This window comes from Anomaloglossus baeobatrachus, chromosome 4 (assembly GCF_048569485.1).
Source record: "Anomaloglossus baeobatrachus isolate aAnoBae1 chromosome 4, aAnoBae1.hap1, whole genome shotgun sequence".
In the NCBI taxonomy this organism is placed as follows: domain Eukaryota; kingdom Metazoa; phylum Chordata; class Amphibia; order Anura; family Aromobatidae; genus Anomaloglossus; species Anomaloglossus baeobatrachus.
In genome coordinates, this window is record NC_134356.1 from 27,721,601 (window position 1) to 27,743,127 (window position 21,527).

General features: G+C 43.8%; 2 protein-coding genes across 2 annotated transcripts in view; one reads left to right on the forward strand and one right to left on the reverse strand.

Moving 5' to 3' along the window:
* Positions 1-21,527, reverse strand: part of LOC142303013 (uncharacterized) — a 126,314-nt gene that overhangs the window by 85,800 nt on the left and 18,987 nt on the right. The gene's annotated exons all lie outside the window — the stretch shown is intronic.
* LOC142302998 (E3 ubiquitin/ISG15 ligase TRIM25-like) lies at positions 6,060-10,958 on the forward strand. The gene has a single exon (XM_075344099.1). The coding sequence runs from the start codon at positions 6,072-6,074 to the stop codon at positions 7,689-7,691; it is 1,620 nt and encodes a 539-aa protein (XP_075200214.1). The 5' UTR covers positions 6,060-6,071; the 3' UTR covers positions 7,692-10,958.

Sequence of the window (21,527 nt, forward strand, 5' to 3'; positions counted from 1 at the left end):
CTCACAAAGGGAATAGGTAAGATAGTCCCCACGTGTTACAGAATTTCTCCTGAACGTGGCAATATCCCACATGTGACTGTACAATACTGTTTTGCTGCACCACAGGGCTCGTAGGGGAAGGAGCGCCATTTGATATGTGAGAGCACAGATTTTCCTAGAATAGTTTGTGGACTCCATTTACAAAACCCCTAAGTGCCAGAACAGAAGAAATCCCTCTCAAGTAACCAAATTTTGGAAACTTCACCCCTCTGAGAATTAATCTACGGGTGTAGTGACAATTTAGTCTATGGCAAACACCCATGGAGTCAAACACAGTGAATGTTGCAGAATTAGAAATTGCAATTAAGCCCTTGTGCCCAGTACATTGTAGTGCCCAGCTCGTGCTTCTGTAAACCTGCACCCCGTCCATTTAAGTGGGCTCTCCTCACTATAATAATGCCAAACATGTGGATGCTAACTGTGGTTTAGGCACATTGTGGGCTCCAAAAGAGAAGGGGCATTTGGATTAAGAGTGCAGATTTTGCTGGACTTCTTTTTTTGAGGGGGAAAGCCATGGTTTTTCAAGAGCTTTTGTGCTACCAGTAATGAGGAAGTCCCCTATATTTCCGCTAGACGATGATGGACCTGAGTGGGGACTTGTGTTTTTGTGGGTTGAGTTGAAGGCTATTTGGTTACAATTTTGGTATAGAATATTTTGGATCAGTTCACATTTATCTTGTGCTTTATGCTGAGTGCTTACATCGGATTTCCATCTACATCCCCGAAATATGCAATACAGGTGAAACCCCTGACAGATCTATTCACTAATGAGGCAGCAAATTATTTTCCTAGATGAGGACACTCGCGTCTCCGCAGCATAAATTGACATGCTGCATCTAGGGAAGCCGTGCTGCATGTCAGTTTATGCTGCAGAGAAAATAAGCACAGTGTGCACGGAATTTCTATCAATCCATCCACTGTGCTTGTACTGCACAATGTTTGGATGTAGTGAAAACACACTGCGTCCAATACACTGCTATTCCTCATTGTGGGCACGTAGCCTTACACGTAATCCCAGTGCAAGCGCTGAGCGTAGAGCGCTGGATAAATATGAGCCGCGCCGTACCGCGATCTTTTAAAGACACAATGAATAAATCAATAGCAGTTGAAGAATTGGCTTTATTTATTTTATTTAAGCTGTTCACCTTGCGGTATTGGTGATTAGGCGGCTTTATTCCTCCGGTCAGTACAATTACAGTGATGTGAGGGTTATATAGTTTTTTTAGGTTTGGTGACTATCACACTAAAACACGTTTTTGACAAAACGAAGGTCTTTGGCATCACCAGATTTTCAAGGCTACAGTTTTTTTATTTTTCTGCCAACTGAGTCATGTGAGGACTTGTTTTTTTCGGGATGAGTTCCAGTTTTTATTGGCACCATTTTTTGTGATAATAACTTTTGATCGCTTTCTATTCCACTTTTTGTGAGGCAGAATCAAGAACAAACAGCACCATACAGCTGTATGCTGCAAAGACATAGTTTTTGCTAATTTTTATTTATTTCTTTACCTTGTTCACTGCATGGGCTAACTAGTGTGACAGTTTAATAGCTCGGGTTGTTTCGGACGCAGCAATGCCAAACATGTTTCCCTTTTTTGCTTATTTTATTTTTATTAAACAAATATAACTACTTATATAACTACTTATTGGAACTTTTAGTTTTTTGTTCTTTATTTTCTGGTTTTTTTTTACATTTTTACCTTTTTTAACTGTTTTTTACTTTTGCACTTAGTTTCTTTACGGGACAGCACCCCACAGTTCTCTGATAGCAGGTAGAATGTTCTGCAGTGCTCGATCACTGCAGGACATCGCAGCTGTCAGCGCTGCACTGGGAGTCTGTGAGATCATGCAGCAGGCATAAGCACACAGACTCTGCGTAAGCTCCCAGCATACAGGTGAGCCGGAAATCATCATGACTACCTCGGGTCACCATGAAAAGGATCGGACCCTTGCGATTACACTGCAGAAGTCCCAATCAGAGGGGAGAGGGAGAGCGGACCCTCTCCCAATCCCCTGTCATGGTTCCCTGTGCTTCCGCGTTATTTTGGATGTACCGTTATGTCCCTGATCGTTAAAGTGAACCTGTAAGGTGCAATATGCACCTAAAACCACAAGCAGTTCTGGGTGCATATTGCTAATCCCTGCCTAACTGTTTCTGTTTACACTAGCATAAATAAACAGATATTTAGAAAAAGTATTTCTAAAGATCATTTCTTATATGATAATGAGCGCAGAAACTAGTTCCAAGGGTGTTACTTCCCTTACCTAGTCGGCCCACATAGCATGTTAGCACGCCCCTGTGGTCGTTCTAACATGCTAATGAATGTACTGCAACGCTGCACATACCTCACTGTTGATGGCATCCGATGGCGGATGGATGCGCACTGGGCATGATCCGGAGTCCCCTTTCTGGGTGCGTATTGGACCTGACAGGTTCACTTTAAGCTGTGGCGCCCCTGAGGCTTTTGGTCGCCACAGGGTACTGCATCTCAATTGAGGTACAGTATCCATCCCGGGTATGGGGAGATTGGTGTCTGGTTTGTCTCTCTTATACAACAACCTGTGCCATAGTATGCTTATCACAGCCAGGGAATGAGTCAGACAGTTTCCTATACATTAGGCTATGTTCACATTTCCGTTGTTTAGGATCAGTCACAATCTGATAAACAACGCAATCCGTTTGGCGGATTCCGTTGTTTCCCATAGACTTCTATGAGCGGCGGATTGTGACTGATGACCCTGCGTTGCATCCGCCGCACGGCGCATCAGTCGTTTACTGACTGACCGTCGGGTGGGAGGGATGCAGCATGCAACGTTTTTCAATGTGGCAAAAAAATGCACCCCGCAGGATTCCGTTGGAATCCGTTAGGAGGCATAATGTAAGTCTATGGTGCAGGATTCCGTTATCCTACGTCATGCGATGGATTCCAGTGCAGTCCAAAATCATGTAAAATCAGTTTCTCTCTTTCTCTTCCCCCACCCCACGCAAGTTTTAAACTGAAATCATCGCCCGGCGGCCGCATTTTGAGAGCAATCAGCTGAAAAGCCGGTCGCTGAACGATCAGCTGATTGCTCTGAAAAGCCAGGCGCCGGGCGATCAGCTGATAGCTCTCAAAAGCCGGCCACCAGTTTTTCAGACCGATCAGCTGATCTCCCGGCTGGTGGCTTTTCAGAGCGATCAGCTGATAGAGAGAGACAACGATCAGCTGATCGCTCTGAAAAGCCGGCCGCCGGGCGATCAGCTGATCGCTCTCAAAAGCCAGAATCCACTTTCTCATGACAATCAATTCCATATCTTGTTACCCGTTGTACAATGCATCAGTCAAGCAACGCATGTGACTAATGCAAAACAACGGAAATGTGAACATAGCCTTACACAGACAGCAGGTGTTTTTCACTAATTAGAACAGAGGTGATTATCATGACAACTGGAAAGTCCCTAGCTTGGTGACTCACTCAGAGGGAGGGGGGAGCACAGGAAAATACAGGAGCAGAGACAGAATTACTTCAGATCAGTCTGGCACACAGAACAACACAGTCATCTGAAGGACGTGCTTCAGAGCTCCTTTGGGTAGAATCGGCCAGACCGGGTGCAGGCTGGAGACACCAGGAGGAGGAGTCCGGTACCGGTAGATCTTGTGTGATGGAGGAGTTCAACAGCGGTCGCTGAAGGAGAACTTCATTGCTTCAATGGGACTGGGGCTACTACAGGGTGCAGAGCCCCAGGGCAAGTTATACTTCACGGTGGCTGACAAATCTTCAGGATGGAAAGATTTCAAGTCTCCTGTCCACCACCCAAATAGCTCGAGGCATAGTGATACACTGGATCCAGGATGAAGTTCAGCGGCTCGTCCCAAGGCGAGGATCCACTTCACCTGCGATATGCTGGGACACTTAAACAATCAAAGGGGTCTCCAAGGTGCTTTATGCCACAGCGTATCTTAGAGAAGGAGAAACCCACAGAGAGTGCCATACCAGACCTAACCTCTGACCTATCCGGGATTTACCGGAGCCCATCACGGTGGAGACCAGTACCCGGGGTGCGGCGTTGAACCAGTAAGTAAAGACCTGGAACCCGCACTTATTGACTCTGACTCTGATTGCCGTCGCCCTGCACTCCGGCATTCCCGGGGACTGCCCTGCCCCCGCCATCCTCCTGTTAAAGTGATCTCTTAGAAAGTTCCACAAGTTGTCTGCTGCCTGATTCTAATTGGTGTGGATCGAGTGCATGCTTAAAAAATGAGATCAGACACACAGTCGGATATTCATCTTTCCTCGACCAAGGTCGGCCCAGAAACAGACAGGTTTATTCCAAAAACATACTCTTGTAAAAACTAAGAAAAGGGGCATGGTCAGCCCTACAGTGGGCATACTTGGATGTGTCCATTGGTCAGAGGCTTGAACAAAGTGTTAGTCTATGAGCTGATTGTTGGGCATCATTGTAGGCAGGTCTATGACATCATGGGACAGATCCATGCTGATAGGAGGGTCTATGTCATCATCTGAAGGATCCATGCTGATGGGAGGGTCTATGATGTCATCAGTGGCCATCTTAGTTCTCTCTGAAAACCTGGATCATGTAAGGGAAATCGACACACTTCCCACAATCCTCTGTGAAGAGGTTAATTAAGTATTTGATCCAATGGCTCTCCTCAACACTCCCAGGGCCCGCTCCGCCTGAGGGGAGCGATACCATCCCGGCTGCACCCAACATCTGCCCCGGTGAGAGAGCCTGCAGCGGCGTCCGCCTGCCTGGCCGCATACCACAGGTGGCGTCATGATTATCTAAAGACTTTCCTCACCCTCCACATCCTCCACTTCCAACTACAGGCCGCTTTACACGCTAAGACATCGCTAAAGCGATCTCGTTGGGGTCACAAAATGTGTGACGCACATCCGGACACGTTAGCGATGACGTTGCGTGTGACACCTATTAGCGATTTTGAATCGTTGCAAAAACGTTCAAAATCGCTAATCGGTGAAATCCCCCCCTAATCTCGATTATTGTTGCTGCTGCAGTAACGATGTTGTTCGTCGTTCCTGTGGCAGCACACATCGTTACGTGTGACACCGCAGGAACGAGGAACCTCTCCTTACCGGTGTCCCGCCAGCAATGAGGAAGGAACAAGGTGGCGGGATGTTCGTCCCGCTCATCTCCGCCCCTCCTCTGCTATTGGGCGGCCGCTTACTGACGTCGCTGTGACGCCGAATGCACCGCCCCCTTAGAAAGGAGGCGGTTCGCCGGTCACAGCGACGTCGCAGGGAAGGTAAGTAGTGTGACGGTTCTGAGCGATGTTGTGCGCCACGGGCAGCGATTTGCCCATGTCGCACAACCGATGGGGGAGGGTACTCATGCTAGCGATATCGGTAACGATATCGCAGCGCGTAAAGCGGCCTTACCACCATCATCCTTCCTACCACCCTCCTTTTTGTACATGTCGGGGCAACGGAACTGGGCCAGGTCACCCCGTAACATCGCAGAGGCTCTTCATCCCCAACCCAGCGACGAGTAGATTAAATCACCTGCCCCGTGGGGCGCTACAAAGCAACATTAAAATAGGACGTAACGGTACGTCTCACAGTCGTGAAGGAGTTAATCTCTTTTCTCTGATTATGTCCCTTGTAATTCTTTGGAATTTTAACAAATTCTTCACTGGTCATTCTGACAAAAGCATCAATATTTTACTGCTCGCTCATCACTAATAACACTAGTGTAACGCTAGCAGGCTACACATAATAACCCTAAAAAAATGAATTCAGAAAAATGATGGAATTGTTACTTTTCTCAATCACACTCTCCACCAAAAAATGTAATAAAAGTTATTCTTTACATAAGTACACAAAGCAAATACAACTCCTGCAAAAAAAAGGCTTAAATTGAGGTAAAAAATAAGACGTTAGAAAAGATAAAAACAAAAAAATTCTGCATCTTTTAAATGTTAAGTGAGTGGGTGTAGCCAAACTCTGCTATTTACCCAGCGTCAGACACATTCAGTTTCATTTCTCCCTCCTTCTTCCGCCTTCCGTCAGCCATGGCGTCTGCTGGTCTGAGAGACGACCTGCTCTGCATCAACTGTTTGTGCTATTATACAGATCCTATAATGCTGAGATGTGGACACAACTTCTGCCGGGTCTGTATTGATCGTGTGCTGGATACACAGGACGGGTCTGGAGTTTATTCCTGTCCTGAATGCAGAGAAAAGTTTCAGGAGCGTCCGGCGCTGATGAGGAACTTCGCTCTGAGGAACATAGTAAAGAATTTACTGTTTACTCAACCAGCACAGACGAAAATCGGGATCTGCTGCACTTACTGTGTGGACTCTCCTGTTCCTGCGGTTAGATTCTGTCTACACTGTAAGGCTTCTTTGTGTGAGAAACACCTGAGATCTCACAGAAAATCACCACAACACGTCTTATCTGATCCCAGCACTTCTCTGGAGAAAAGGAAATGTTCTGTCCATAAGAAGATCCTAGAATATTACTGCACTGAGGACACTGCCTGCATCTGTGCATCCTGCAGATCGGCCGGAGAACATCGGGGACACCGGGTGGAGTCAGTGGATGAGGCCTCAGAGAAGAAAAAAAAGAAACTGAGGAATGTCATCCAGAAACTGACCACAAACAGAGATGACACTGAGGAAAGAGTTCGGAGACTGCAGGACTGGAGGAGAAAAGCTCAAGAAAAAACAGCTGGAGAAGCCAAGAGAGTCACTGCCCTGTGTACAGACATGAGAAGACGACTGGACGACCTGGAGAAGAAGGTCCTGAGTGAGATCTCCAGGCAGGAAAAGGAAGAGTCACTGTCACTGTCTGCTCTGATCAAGAAACTGGAAATAAAGAAGAAAGAGTTGTCCAGGAAGATGAGGCACATTGAGGAGCTGTGTAACATGACTGATCCACTGACCATCTTACAGGAACCAGACACCGGGGACTTGTGTGATCCTGAGGAGGAGGGAGGTGATGAGGACATATGGAGATATGATAAACAGCTCCATGATGGAGATGACCTGGATGTGGCTGTGATCTCACACACATTACACACATTATGTGAGGTAATAACAGGTATAAGGTGCGGGATCTATGTGACGCATCCTGCAGACATATTACTGGATATAAACACGGCTGCTAATTATGTCCTTATATCAGACAACCTGAAAACTGCGACCTGGACAACAGATTATCAGCGACGTCCAGAAACAGCAGAGAGATTCCAGTATGATCAGGTGATAAGCACAAGGCGATTTACCTCAGGACGACATTACTGGGATGTGGAGATCAGTAGATCACAGAGCAGGGGTTACTTGACATTCGGGAATTGGAGGGTGGGGATATGTTATCCCAGTATGGAAAGGAAGAGAGATCAGTCAGACATTGGAGATAATAACAAGTCCTGGTGTTTGAGGAACTGTGAATCTCAGTATGCAGTGATGCATGACAGGAAACTGATCCGGTTACATCACAAGATCTCCAGTGATAGAGTCAGGATCTGTCTGGATTATGAGGCCGGGCAGTTGTCCTTTTATGAGCTGTGTGACCCCATAAGACACTTACACACCTTCACTGCCGCCTTCTCCGAGCCCCTTCATGCTGTATTATATGTATATGACAGGAATACCTCACAGGGTGGTAGCCGGCTTAGAATCTGCAGCTGAAGAATGTTGCAAGAAATTTGCCCAGTTACTGGTGACATCATGTAAATGACTTCATTTCCATTTTTAACACCATCCTGATGGGACACAAATCTGATAATTGGTCTGTAACGAGCCGTGTGTCCATCACATGAACAGGACTGATATTTATCTCATGGTAGTAAACAATGGAGGTTCATATTCAGTGTCAGCAAGCAAAGATATTGTAAATGGCAAGGAATTAATATAGAATGATTAAAAGCAGAATGTGTAACTTTACATAATACAATAAGATTTACTTACTATCATAATACACTTTTAACTCCTTAACGACCATCAATACGTATTGAAAGGGGCCTTATCCCTCATCGCCATTTTAAAACAGCGATCTGGAATAAGTGTACAACACCCTTTGTGGCAGCTGACACTGGCAGGTATCTCGGTTAAAAGGGGTTAAAGGCCCCCCTTTGACATGATCGCCCCATGCGATCGCAATTGAGGGTGCCGATCATTGCCCTGGGTACGGTGGCTTGTTGGATCTTGCTATAAGCAGGGTCTAAAAGGCTCTGTCAGGGAACAACTGACAGGACTGCATGGCTTTAAACGAGTACAGCGGTGCATGAGATCAATGATCAAATTAAAAAATATTCATGTCCCAGAGTGGGACTAAGGCCGGGGCCACACGGGGATCTACTGCTATCCTCGCATGACACTTGGCTCCCGCTGTGCTGCCAGCGCGAGCCGAGTGTCATGCAAGTGTCACTGCGACTGAGGTCCAATCATGCGATCGGACCTCAGCTGCAGGGAGGAGGGGCGAGCCGGCATGGAGGAGGAGAGGGAGGGATTTATCTCCCTCACTCCTCCGTTGCTGGCTATTGCCATCCTCGCTCTGCACTCGCAGTACACGGTGTACTGCGAGTGCAGTGTGATCTTTCTCTCGCCCCATAGACTTGAATGGGTGCAAGAGAAAGAAGGATCGCATTACAGTCGCAGCATGCTGCGATTGTTTTCTCGGTCCAGTTGGGGCTGAGAAAATAATCGCTCAGGGGTGCTGACACATAGGCTAATATTGGTCCGAGTGGAATGGGATGTTTTATCACATTCCACTCTGTCCGATTTTCATGCCGTGTGTCTTAGGCCTAAGTGCAAAAGTAAAAAATGGATAAGAAAATATGTAAAAAATAAATTAAAAAAACAAAGAAAAAAGTGCACACAAATTACAAAAACCCATTTTGCCACTAAAATCGCAGCCTTTGTGTTAAATCAAAAATATACTAAAAAAAAAAACCTTACACATAATTTGTATTACCGAGTCTGGAACGACCGAAATTATAAAACTGTCAGTTTATTTATTCCATACAGACCACACTGTAAAAAAAAAAAACAACAACAACACGCTTTTTCATCATACTGACAACATAAAAAATTGAATGAAAAGCGATTTAAAAAAATGATAAAAATGAAAACGGCAAACTGTCCCACAGAAATAAAAATCCCTAATATGGCTCATTTAGCAAAAGAATAAAAAATTACAGCTCTCAGAATATGGCGATGCAAAAACAAATTAAAGGGAACCAGTTTTTTGGCCTATAAGCCGCGGCCACCACCATCGGGCTCTTATATACAGCATTCTAGCATGGCCTCTGTGTAGAACATAAAAAAACACTTTATAATACTCACATGCTAGAATGCTGTATATAAGAGCCCACTGGTGGTGGCCGCAGCTTATAGGGCAAAAAACTGGTGACAGGTTCCCTTTAAGTTTTGGAAAAGATAAGTTTTTCGTGTGTAAAAGTACCAAAGCATAGAAAAGCTATATAAATATGACAGTGCTGTCATAATACTGAGCCGGAGAATAAATCGATTTTATCACTTTTACCGCACGGTGAACCGCGCAAAAAATGAAAATAAAAATAATAAGGCTGAGGCCACACGGGGATTACTGCGAGTCCTCGTATGACACTCGGCTGACGCTCTTAGCACAGCGGGAGCCGATCGTGAAGCGAGGGTCATGTGACTGTGGTCCGATCATGCGATCAGACCACAGATGCGGGGGTAGAGCCGGCGTTGCGTAGAGGGGATCGGCACTGCGGAGGGGAGGGATTTATCTTCCTATCTCCTCCGTTGCCGGCTGATGCGAGAATCACACCGATGTAACGCAAGAGCAATGCGATGTTTCTCTCACCCCCCATAGACTTAAATGAGTGCGAATGAAAGAAGCTCGCATTGCACCCGCAGCATGCTGCAACTTTTTTCCCGGTCCAATTAGGGCTGAAAAAATAATCGCTCATTGGAGCTGCCCCATAGAGTAATATTGGTCCGAGTGGAATGCAATTTTTTATCCGTATTGCTCCGTATTACCGTGTGTCTTAGGCCTTACTGAATTGCTGGTTTTTATTATTCCTGCTAATGAAAAAAATACCGTACTGAGGTGATCAGGAAAAAATGCATGCGGCAGAGTGGTGTACAACCCCAAGCATATCGGCTTCATCAGGGGCAAGTGATGCATCTGAAGGGTTAAGAAAAATTCCTGACAGCAGTTTTGAACTATTTGAGGGGTGCGGTTTTAAAATGGCATCACTATATAGATCCCTCAAAGTTCATTTAATCTGAATAAGGTCCCTAAAGAAACAGGTTTTACAAATTTCTTGAAAAATTCACAAATTGCTGCTAAACTTTTAACAGTTCTAACATCCCAACAAAATAAAATGACGTTTCAAAAATGATGTAGATGTAAAGTAGACGTGTGGGGAATGTTATATTCATTATTTTGTGCAGCATGACAAACTGGATTAAGGATATAAAAATTGAAAGTTTGAAAATTGCAACATTTTCAAAATTTGGCCAAAATGCCAATATTTTCAGATTTGTCAGAGTTATTGTGATTCTTTGAAGCGATCAGGTATTATTACATCATAAAGTGACACTGGTCAGATTTTAAAAATTTTGCCTGGTCATTTAGGTGTAAAATGTAATTTCTTTCTTATAGAACAAGGATTGTAGTTGTGCTTCATGTTGACTACTTTTGGATTTCTATCATTTTGGTGATTTAGTTTTTTCCTTCTCTTGTAATCCTCACATTTGTCTTATATCTAATGTTACAGGCAGGATAATAAACTGACATAATTCTGTAATCTTACTACTTTGTCATGTGTCTCCTTGTGTGCACTGTGGTATATTGGAGGCTGGTTACATATTGATGGATGATCAGATGTGGCACTGTCGCACCAGGGCTGTGTGGGGTTTAAAAGCCGCTATGCCATCTGCAGTGCTTTGAAAAAGTATTTGATTAGTAGCACGGTGTCTTAGTGGTTAGCACCTTATGGTGGCTCAGTTGTTAGCACTGTATGGTGGCTCAGTGGTTGGCTCAGTTGTTAGCACTGTACGGTGGCTCAGTGGTTTTAAAAAAATAATGTCTTACTTATATTTCTAAGTAAGTACGCAATGAGGATTCAAGGAAGATAGACTTAAGATTTAAAAATAAATAGATGTATTTTATATAGAATAAAAATTATTGACAAAAAATAAAAGCGTGTATGTTGATCAGTTACAGAAAAGGAAAAAATAATATTGTTCTTTAGCTTACATGATGGCTTGTTTGAAGATTATTATAAATAATAGTCAATTTCTCTTAATAAATCAGTAAAGTTCATTACTTTCTTCTATCTGGTTCCTGTATGGGTTAGGTCCTCCTGTAGGCCTCATACACGTGCATCCATCGAGGTGTCTTGCTTCTGCTCTCCATGTGTTGCTGCAGCAATGATCCCCCAAGTGAGTGAGCCCCCCCTGTGTGTTTCATGTGATGGATATTTATATGGCTACTGGCACCTGCCTTTGTTCATTATAGGTAATCCTGGTATACACATGATGTAAGCCCTGTTCCAAAATTATACCTAGACAAAGCAATGTCAGCATATATGCACAAAATACAGACTGAAAACAATCACTGATTTCGGGGAGACCAACCAGAGAAAATATTGCCGGCAGCCAACAAAGGCGCTCAACACAGTGAAATCCTAGGTGCATTGCCCCCTGCGAAGTATGCAAATCAAAAAAAGGTGTCTCGACACAGAAAATAGCCAGATATCCCTCCGGGAAGGACCTAGCCAGTGAGTGGCTCTTTTTAGGAACCACCATAACTACCATATAAAGTGGCCCTTTTAGTCAATATCCAACTCTTTGACGAGTTTAAAGATATGACAAGGGAAATACCCAGGTATCCATCCACAGACAGCTGTTTCAGGGTGTTGCCCCTCATCAGTGTGGAGTAGGATTCTGGCTAGGTGGAAGCAATGCCTACTAGACTAGCAAGACAAAACAATCACTGATCTCAGGGAGAGCAGCCAGAGAAAACACTTCCGGCAGCCAACAAAGGCGCTCAACACAGTGAAATCCTAGGCTAGGTCCTTGGCTAGGTCCTTCCTGGAGGGATATCTGGCTATTTTCTGTGTCGAAACTCCTAACAGAGGCTCCATGAACCTTTTTTGATATGTATACTTCCCAGGGGGCAATGCACCTAGGATTTCACTGTCTTGTGCGCCTTTGTTGGCTGCTGGCAGTGTTTTCTCTGGCTGGTCTTCCCGAGATCAGTGATTGTTTTGTCTTGCTGGTCTACTAGGCATTGCTCCCACCTAGCCAGAATCCTTCTCCACACTGATGAGGGGCAACACCCCGAAACAGCTGTCTATGGATAGATACCTGGCCTTGGTATTTCCCTTGTCATATCTTTAACTTGTCAAAGAGTTGGATATTGACTAAAAGGGCCACTTAATATGGTGGCTATGGTGGTCTCCTAAAAAGAGCCACTCTTTGTCTAGGTCCTTCCCGGAGGGATATCTGGCTATTTTCTGTGTCGAGACTCCTAACAGAGGCTCCATGGACCTTTTTTGATTTGTATACTTCCCAGGGGGCAATGCACCTGGGATTTCACTGTGTTGAGTGTTTTTGTTGGCTGCCGGCAGTGTTTTCTCTGGCTGGACTCCCCAAGATCAGTGATTGTTTTGTCTTGCTGGTCTACTAGGCATTGCTCCCACCTAGCCAGAATCCTTCTCCACACTGATGAGGGGCAACACCCCGAAACAGCTGTCTATGGATAGATACCTGGCCTTGGTATTTCCCTTGTCATATCTTTAACTTGTCAAAGAGTTGGATATTGACTAAAAGGGCCACTTAATATGGTGGTTATGGTGGTCTCCTAAAAAGAGCCACTCTTTGTCTAGGTCCTTCCCGGAGGGATAGCTGGCTATTTTCTGTGTCGATACTCCTAACAGAGGCTCCACAGATTTCTTTTGATTTGCAAAATACACACTCAAAATATTAATTATTAAAATTAGATTTCTTAGATTTAACAAGTAGTTAGCACTGTACAGTGACACATTGGTTAGCACTGTACTGTAGCTCAGTGGTTAGCACTGTTGCTTGAAAAACCACCAAACACAACATCTACAAGGAGTTTACATATTATGCCCATAATGAGCACTCAAGTATCGTAGTATTCAGTTATCATTATGAAAACCGAGCACTGAACTGCTCGCCTATGATTAGTATTGAGTAAATGATGGGGAGCATGTTCGACACTGCTTGGCACTCGATCAAGCATCAGGGTGCTTGGATACTCGCTGTTCTCAGCCAAATATCGTGGGTGCTTGGATGTATCGTTCGTGAAACATTGAACACAAAAGTGCAGGCTCACTTCACTGAATGAGAATTATTTTCCTCATAATCATATAATTTGTGTGGATCTACAGATCCCCCAACTGGGGTCAATCTGTAGCCAGCACTTATTCCATTCTAACAATATAACAAGGAGAACCGGAGTATATATAGTGCTTCACATTGCGCAAGTTTTTTCTTTAAGTTTACACCTCTGGATCCAGAGCTGACCGTATCAATCCCCCGCACTTGGAGCTGTGTGGAATCACAAGCATGATGTCTTTTGAAGTGACGGGAGAGAGTTTTAATTAAAGTCCAATCTTCAACTGCCGCAGCTGCCCCAATATCGCGTACGTGCTTCCTGACCCTAACGCAGAGCTCCCGTGAGGTCAGCCCCATTTAGATTAGGGAGCACAGGCAAGTGGCATAATACACATGTGTAGTGCCACATGTGATATATTTGCGTATATCATCATATGTTTTCTTGCCATCTGAGGAGCAAAAGGTTTTGCTACGGATTATGTTTGTACAGGCCATACAATGGCGACATGTAAAACCACGAGTGCTGAAAGGATTCCGGATATCTGGTACGTAATGACTTCTTACCAATATGTCATTGATGTTACGGGATCGTATCGCTGTCATGAGTGGAGCATCCAACAGGACCCCCAACAGCAGTGGATGCGATAATAGAACCGGCCAGTGTCTGCGGAGAATCTCCCTCATGTTGCCCCACTTATGATTAAAGGTGCCAATGAACCTCGGCTCAATTATCAGTGGAGTCCTTCTTGGGTCGATATGTGAGAAGCTGTGTCCTGGGTGTACTCCTAGCCCTTAAATAACCCTTCTTAATCATCCTCTTACTGTAACCCCGCTCCTGGAAACGTCGCCCAAGATCGTCCGACTGAGCCTCAAATTTGTCATTAGATGAACAGATCTGCATCATCTTTAGGAATTGGCTGGTCAGAATGGCGTGGATCTGGGGATTGGCCCTTGGCCCCAGGGGTGACCTGTTTAAAGAACAACTGTGTGCGTAGTGGCTTGTTACACTTAAAACAAACAGGTGGTGCATACCGGTCACTGTTCCGTGCCTTGCACGTCGGGGTCCTCGTCCTCATCCAGGGGACGTCTTCCGAGCAGTCTCCTAGCTGAATTTCTCCCGACGGAGTGGCCTTTGACTTGAGCTGCATCGCCTCCAGAATCCTTGGGACGTCATTACTCAGTTTATTATAAACCTACAACTTCCCTTATAAGGAAGGTCTAAATTTAAGCAACCAAACCAAAAAAGCCCCAGTGACCAATCCACAAATAAGCAAGATGGTAGGGAGGACCACGGGTATACAAAAGACCAACACAAGTACTTGGTCTAATACAAAAATAATTTTATTAATTATACGTGAAGTAAGGACAGACAGTGATGGCGACCCAGATGGACAAATCGCCAGACACAGAGTTGCACAAACACCATGAGACTGCTAGACACAAGGGGTTAATATCAAAAAACCATTAGTGAAAGGGTGGAGAGATAATAAAGAATATATAATGGACTGATTATAGTCACCCAAGTGTTTATCTCCCTACGTGGGCCAAACAACATGTCAACAATTTAGCATATTAAAAGGAAATACCTTGAGACATGTTGGAGAGGTGCTAACAGGCAAGGCAGGTGGGCAGGGCCTCGACGCGCGTTTCGCCAGGCATGGCTTCATCTGGAGGCATAGCCAAAGTGCATCATGTGAGGGTTTATAAGTGAATTTCAGGGATCCATCGGCAAATCGGCGCACTCCACGTTATGATGCCCCGCCTCCCAGAGCAGAGACCGCAAAGCACCACAGGGAGGAACAAGAGGAGGACGAATGTCATCCTCCCATTCATCCCGGAAGTGCTCCGAAGCCCCTACCGCAGGAGACGCGAGCAGCGCATGCGCGCGTCGCGTCTATGAATAGATGTAAATACGGCCCACTGTCAGCTGTGACGTGAGCGGCAGGAAGCGGCAGAGAAGGAGGCAGGGTAACAGCTCCTAGGCAAGTGTCCATCCGAACATACACGTCACAGCAGAGAAAACAATATCAACACTGAGGAGTCAATAGTATGACACTTCCTCTACCACCTTTCACTGACTTCTTAACACACTTCGGGTTTAGTCTTTCCCCAGTTTTTTGACAAACATAAGGTTTCCCATCAGACCCAAATAAAATAATCTTGCTTTCATCACTAAAATGACCTGTGGACACTTCTCTTCTGTCCACACAACATGCTCCTCACCAAAGGTGAGTCTAGCCTTTTGATTTTTTTTTGCTAATGAGAGGTTTGGTCACTGCAGAGTGGGCTTTCAGTCCAAATGCTCTTAAACTTCGTGGCACTGTATGACCAGACAAGACAGATCCTTAAGGCCCCGTTACACGGGACGATAAATCGGGCGATATGTCGTCGGGGTCACGGATTCCGTGACGCAAATCCGGCATCGTTCGCGACGTCATTGCATGTAACACCTACGAGCGACTCTGACACAAATAGGATGAAAATTGTGGATCAGTGACACGTCGTTCATTTTTAAAAAATTGTTCGCTTTTGGGGATGTAGCCGACATATTGCTCCATTTGACACCCTGCCAACGACGAACAACATTCAAACGACCGCCTGGGTCTAACAATATATCGTTGATCGCTGATGCGTCGATTTTGAGATCGTTACATGTGACAGCAAATAAACGACCTATGAGCGATACCGGCAAATCGTAAATACGATCTGGTTGTGTCACGTCGCTCATGAGATCGCCCGATATATCGTCCCGTGTAACGGGGCCTTTACCCTGTTCAGTGCTGGACTGCTGTGCAATTCCAACTGCAGTGTTGAAATTATTACCCATGGAGATTTTCTGCATTATCCTGTCCTTCTTGCATTTGTCTTTCGAGGGCAATCAGCCTTCTGGGGGGACTTGAAAGAATTTATGATGTTGTTAAGGTGCACCATTCTCAAAATTACAGACTTGGAATTACCAACTTCTCTTGCTATGGCTGATGGGTGACCCCTTTGGCTTTCATCTGGACAACCTGCTGCCAGAGGGTTTCAGTCACTTTGTAACGGCACACCATTTTTGCAAAGTCAGTGCAAACTGGAAAGTTACGCTGCCAGTCAAATAGGGTTTGTCACATAATTAAGGAAATTAGTACCAGGTGCCAGATTGACACCAATAACTTTCAAATAATTGCCCTTATTTCTTAAGTCTTAATGCTGAGCAACACATCTTATAGTACAAGACAAAGACTCTATGCACTTTGTATGAAAAAATTCTCTATGTCGTTATTTGTTACACAGTACAGAAATTACATAGCATCCATCATAGACAAGACAAAGACATATGTTATTATAAAAAAGCAGCTTCCCAGGAAAACACTGGAGTCAGAGATTATACACATACAGCTTTAGAATGAGTTATAAATAAACCGCAGGGTCAACCATAATATCAATCCACATCTTTCATTATACTCCGAAATAATAAAATGAGAACATCATTCAATATTATAAATGAGAAGATCCCTAAGATCATTAATAAATGATGTCTGTATAGATCAGGGCTGTGGAGTTGGTAAGCCAAACCTTCGACTCCGACTCCGACTCCTCAATTTCCCTTGCACCGACACCGACTCCGACATATATTGCTCATATTTAAGTGAAAAATGTATTGTAGTACAATGTGAGCATCAGACATTTAATCATTTTTATGATGCAATAATCAAGATATTTAGATAGAACATAAAATATATTTATTCTAATACAACTTTAGAACAAAAAAACCTGTAATAAATTGTAAATATGTAATACACTATGTAATATAGATTGCATATACAGTATATCTTGTGTGTGTGTGTGTGTGTGTGTATATATATATATATATTACATAGTGACATATTGTAATACATATTTACAATTTATTACAGTTTTTTGTGTTCTAAAGTTGTATTCCAATAAACATATCTTATGTTCTATCTAAATATCTTGATTATTGTATCATAACATTGATTAAATGTCAGATGTTCACATTGTGCTACAATACATTTTTCACTTAAATATAAGCAATATACTAAATGTTATTTAATATGTTTTTGTTGAAAACTGTTGTTTGCCATTTACATAGTTTATGACATAGTGTTATTTATATATATATATATATATATATATATATATATATATATATATATACAGTACAGACCAAAGGTTTGGACACACCTTCTCATCTCTAGAACAACTGTTAAGAGGAGACTTTGTGCAGCAGCCTTCATGGTAAAATAGCTGCTAGGAAACCACTGCTAAAGACAGGCAACAAGCAGAAGAGACCTCATATTTTTTTATACAGGATACAGCCAGGCCCCTTTCTGTTGGGCCTTGGATTGTAGAGTGTCTGTCCGTGTATGATACACAGGTGGGGTACGGCTTGGCAGCCCGCCTGATCTAATAGTATGGGCGTCACCTAATAGGCTGCGGGTTTGTGACTGTGATATCTGCATATTTGAACAGCGCTCTATGCAAGCCACTAGTGTGCAGTTTTATCATCTAGCAATCGCCCTCCTCCATTCCATGGAGGTGTATGTGTGATTTGCTCCTCCTGCACCTGTGATGCTTCCACTCTAGTGGGGGTTTAGCTGTATCCTGGTAGAGTACTTGTTTTTGGCCTGGGCGATGTAGACACTGCAGCCCATCTTGCTGTAAGTAACAGAAGAGACTTGTTTGGACTAAAGAACACAAGGAATAGACATTAGACCAGTGGAAATCTGTGCTTTGGTCTGATGAGTCCAAATTTGAGATCTTTGGATTCAACCACCGTGTCTTTGTAGAAAAGGTGAACAGATGGACTCTGCATGGCTGATTCCCACCGTGAAGCATGTGTGGGGGTGCTTTGCTGGTGACACTGTTGGGGATTTATTCAAAATTGAAGGCATACTGAACCAGCATGGCTACCACAGCATCTTGCAGCAGAATCCGGTTTGCGTTTAGTAGGACCATCATTTATTTTTCAACAGGACAATGACCCCAAACACACCTCCAGTTTGTGTAAGGGCTATTTGACTAAGAAGGAGAGTGATGGGTGCTACGCCAGATGACCTGGCCTCCACAGTCACCAGAGCTGAACCCAACCGAGATGGTTTGGGGTGAGCTGGACCGCAGAGTGAAGGCAAAAGGGCCAACAAGTGCTAAGCATCTCTGGGAACTCCTTCTCACTGTTGGAAGACCATTTCTGGTGACTACAGGCTGCTTTACACGCTACAATTTCACATGCAATCTCGTATGCGATGTGACACGCCCAGGTCGTATATATGATCTGCAGAGATCATACATAGGTCGTCTAGGAGCTGACACACGTGCATATTCTACACGATGCCACATCGATCAATATCTCGTTAGATTTAGGAGATCTTGTTTACGATGACACCAGCATATTACTCCCTTTTTCCTGGAATGAAAGAGGTGTAGCTTCGCACATAGTTCACACCCTTGCGTGTGTGAAGTCTCGCCCTAGCCACGCACATACGTCCTTAATTTATTGATTTCTGTTCACCTGATCTTTGCGTTTGGACGTCATGACAATAAAAGGCTTCATCTGCGTCAAAGTTGTTGCACAAACACCGGTGACGCCAATCATAGTGGTGGGCATGAGCCATGGTGTGTAAGGACACGCCCGCGTCGCATATGACGTACATAAGAACGATGAGGCTCATCATTGGTAGGGTGTCAAACGTTCCAATATACCGGTTTCGTTCAACAAGACGAACAATATTTAGAAAATGAACGACGTGTATGCGATCAACGTTTTTGCGAACAATCAGGGTCGCACGTAGGTGTCACACGCAACTACGTCACTAACGATGCCGGATGTGCGTCACTTATGACGTGACCCCGCCGACACCTCGTTAGATATATTGTAGCGTGAAAGCCCGCTTACCTCTTGAAGCTCATCAAGAGAATGCCAAGAGTGTGCAAAGCAGTAATCGAAGCAAAAGGTGACTACTGTGAAGAACCTAGAATATAACACACATTTTCAGTTGTTTCACACTTTAAGTATTTAATTCCACATGTTTTAATTCATAGTTTTGAAGCCTTCAATGTGAATCTACAATTTTTAGAGTCATGAAAATAAAGAAAACTCATTGAATGAGAAGGTGTGTCCAAACCTTTGGTCTGTACCGTATATACAGTATATATATAACACTATGTAATAAACTATGTAAGTGGCAAACAACAGTTTGTTTTTTTAAACACCAAATTTTATTCCAAATTTTCATGTACATTACATCTTATTAAACAATATACAGTTAGGTCCAGAAATATTTGGACAGTGTCACAATTTTCACGAGTTGGGCTCTGCATGCCACCACATTGGATTTGAAATGAAACCTCTACAACAGAATTCAAGTGCAGATTGTAACGTTTAATTTGAAGGTTTGAACAAAAATATCTGATAGAAATTGTAGGAATTGTCACATTTCTTTACAAACACTCCACATTTTAGGAGGTCAAAAGTAATTGGACAAATAAACCAAACCCAAGCAAAATATTTTTATTTTCAATATTTTGTTGCAAATCCTTTGGAGGCAATCACTGCCTTAAGTCTGGAACCCATGGACATCACCAAACGCTGGGTTTCCTCCTTCTTAATGCTTTGCCAGGCCTTTACAGCCGCAGCCTTCAGGTCTTGCTTGTTTGTGGGTCTTTCCGTCTTAAGTCTGGATTTGAGCAAGTGAAATGCATGCTCAATTGGGTTAAGATCTGGTGATTGACTTGGCCATTGCAGAATGTTCCACTTTTTTGCACTCATGAACTCCTGGGTAGCTTTGGCTGTATGCTTGGGGTCATTGTCCATCTGTACTATGAAGCGCCGTCCGATCAACTTTGCGGCATTTGGCTGAATCTGGGCTGAAAGTATATCCCGGTACACTTCAGAATTCATCCGGCTACTCTTGTCTGCTGTTATGTCATCAATAAACACAAGTGACCCAGTGCCATTGAAAGCCATGCATGCCCATGCCATCACGTTGCCTCCACCATGTTTTACAGAGGATGTGGTGTGCCTTGGATCATGTGCCGTTCCCTTTCTTCTCCAAACTTTTTTCTTCCCATCATTCTGGTACAGGTTGATCTTTGTCTCATCTGTCCATAGAATACTTTTCCAGAACTGAGCTGGCTTCATGAGGTGTTTTTCAGCAAATTTAACTCTGGCCTGTCTATTTTTGGAATTGATGAATGGTTTGCATCTAGATGTGAACCCTTTGTATTTACTTTCATGGAGTCTTCTCTTTACTGTTGACTTAGAGACAGATACACCTACTTCACTGAGAGTGTTCTGGACTTCAGTTGATGTTGTGAATGGGTTCTTCTTCACCAAAGAAAGTATGCGGCGATCATCCACCACTGTTGTCATCCGTGGACGCCCAGGCCTTTTTGAGTTCCCAAGCTCACCAGTCAATTCCTTTTATCTCAGAATGTACCCGACTGTTGATTTTGCTACTCCAAGCATGTCTGCTATCTCTCTGATGGATTTTTTCTTTTTTTTCAGCCTCAGGATGTTCTGCTTCACCTCAATTGAGAGTTCCTTAGACCGCATGTTGTCTGGTCACAGCAACAGCTTCCAAATGCAAAACCACACACCTGTAATCAACCCCAGACCTTTTAACTACTTCATTGATTACAGGTTAACGAGGGAGACGCCTTCAGAGTTAATTGCAGCCCTTAGAGTCCCTTGTCCAATTACTTTTGGTCCCTTTAAAAAGAGGAGGCTATGCATTACAGAGCTATGATTCCTAAACCCTTTCTCCGATTTGGATGTGAAAACTCTCATATTGCAGCTGGGAGTGTGCAATTTCAGCCCATATTATATATATAATTGTATTTCTGAACATGTTTTTGTAAACAGCTAAAATAACAAAACTTGTGTCACTGTCCAAATATTTCTGGACCTAACTGTAGCAAGTATGAATTCACTATGTCCATTAACAGGTTATTGGCAATTAACTATTCCTCCTGTTTCCCTTGTTTTCCCCCCCCTTCTATTCTAAAATAACCCCCCCAACAACTTAGCACACTTTTCCTCCTGTCTAGCCCACACAAAGAACACCCAACAACGCCACATTTTGTCATTTTATCATCACCACATGTCTCTTGATGAATCATTTTCCTTCTTATCACCTTCACATTATGTTTGTTTTAATTTCC

Bases quoted from the DNA above. Each gene is read 5' to 3' on its own strand.
- LOC142302998 (XM_075344099.1), top strand. From the start codon at position 6,072: ATGGCGTCTGCTGGTCTGAGAGACGACCTGCTCTGCATCAACTGTTTG.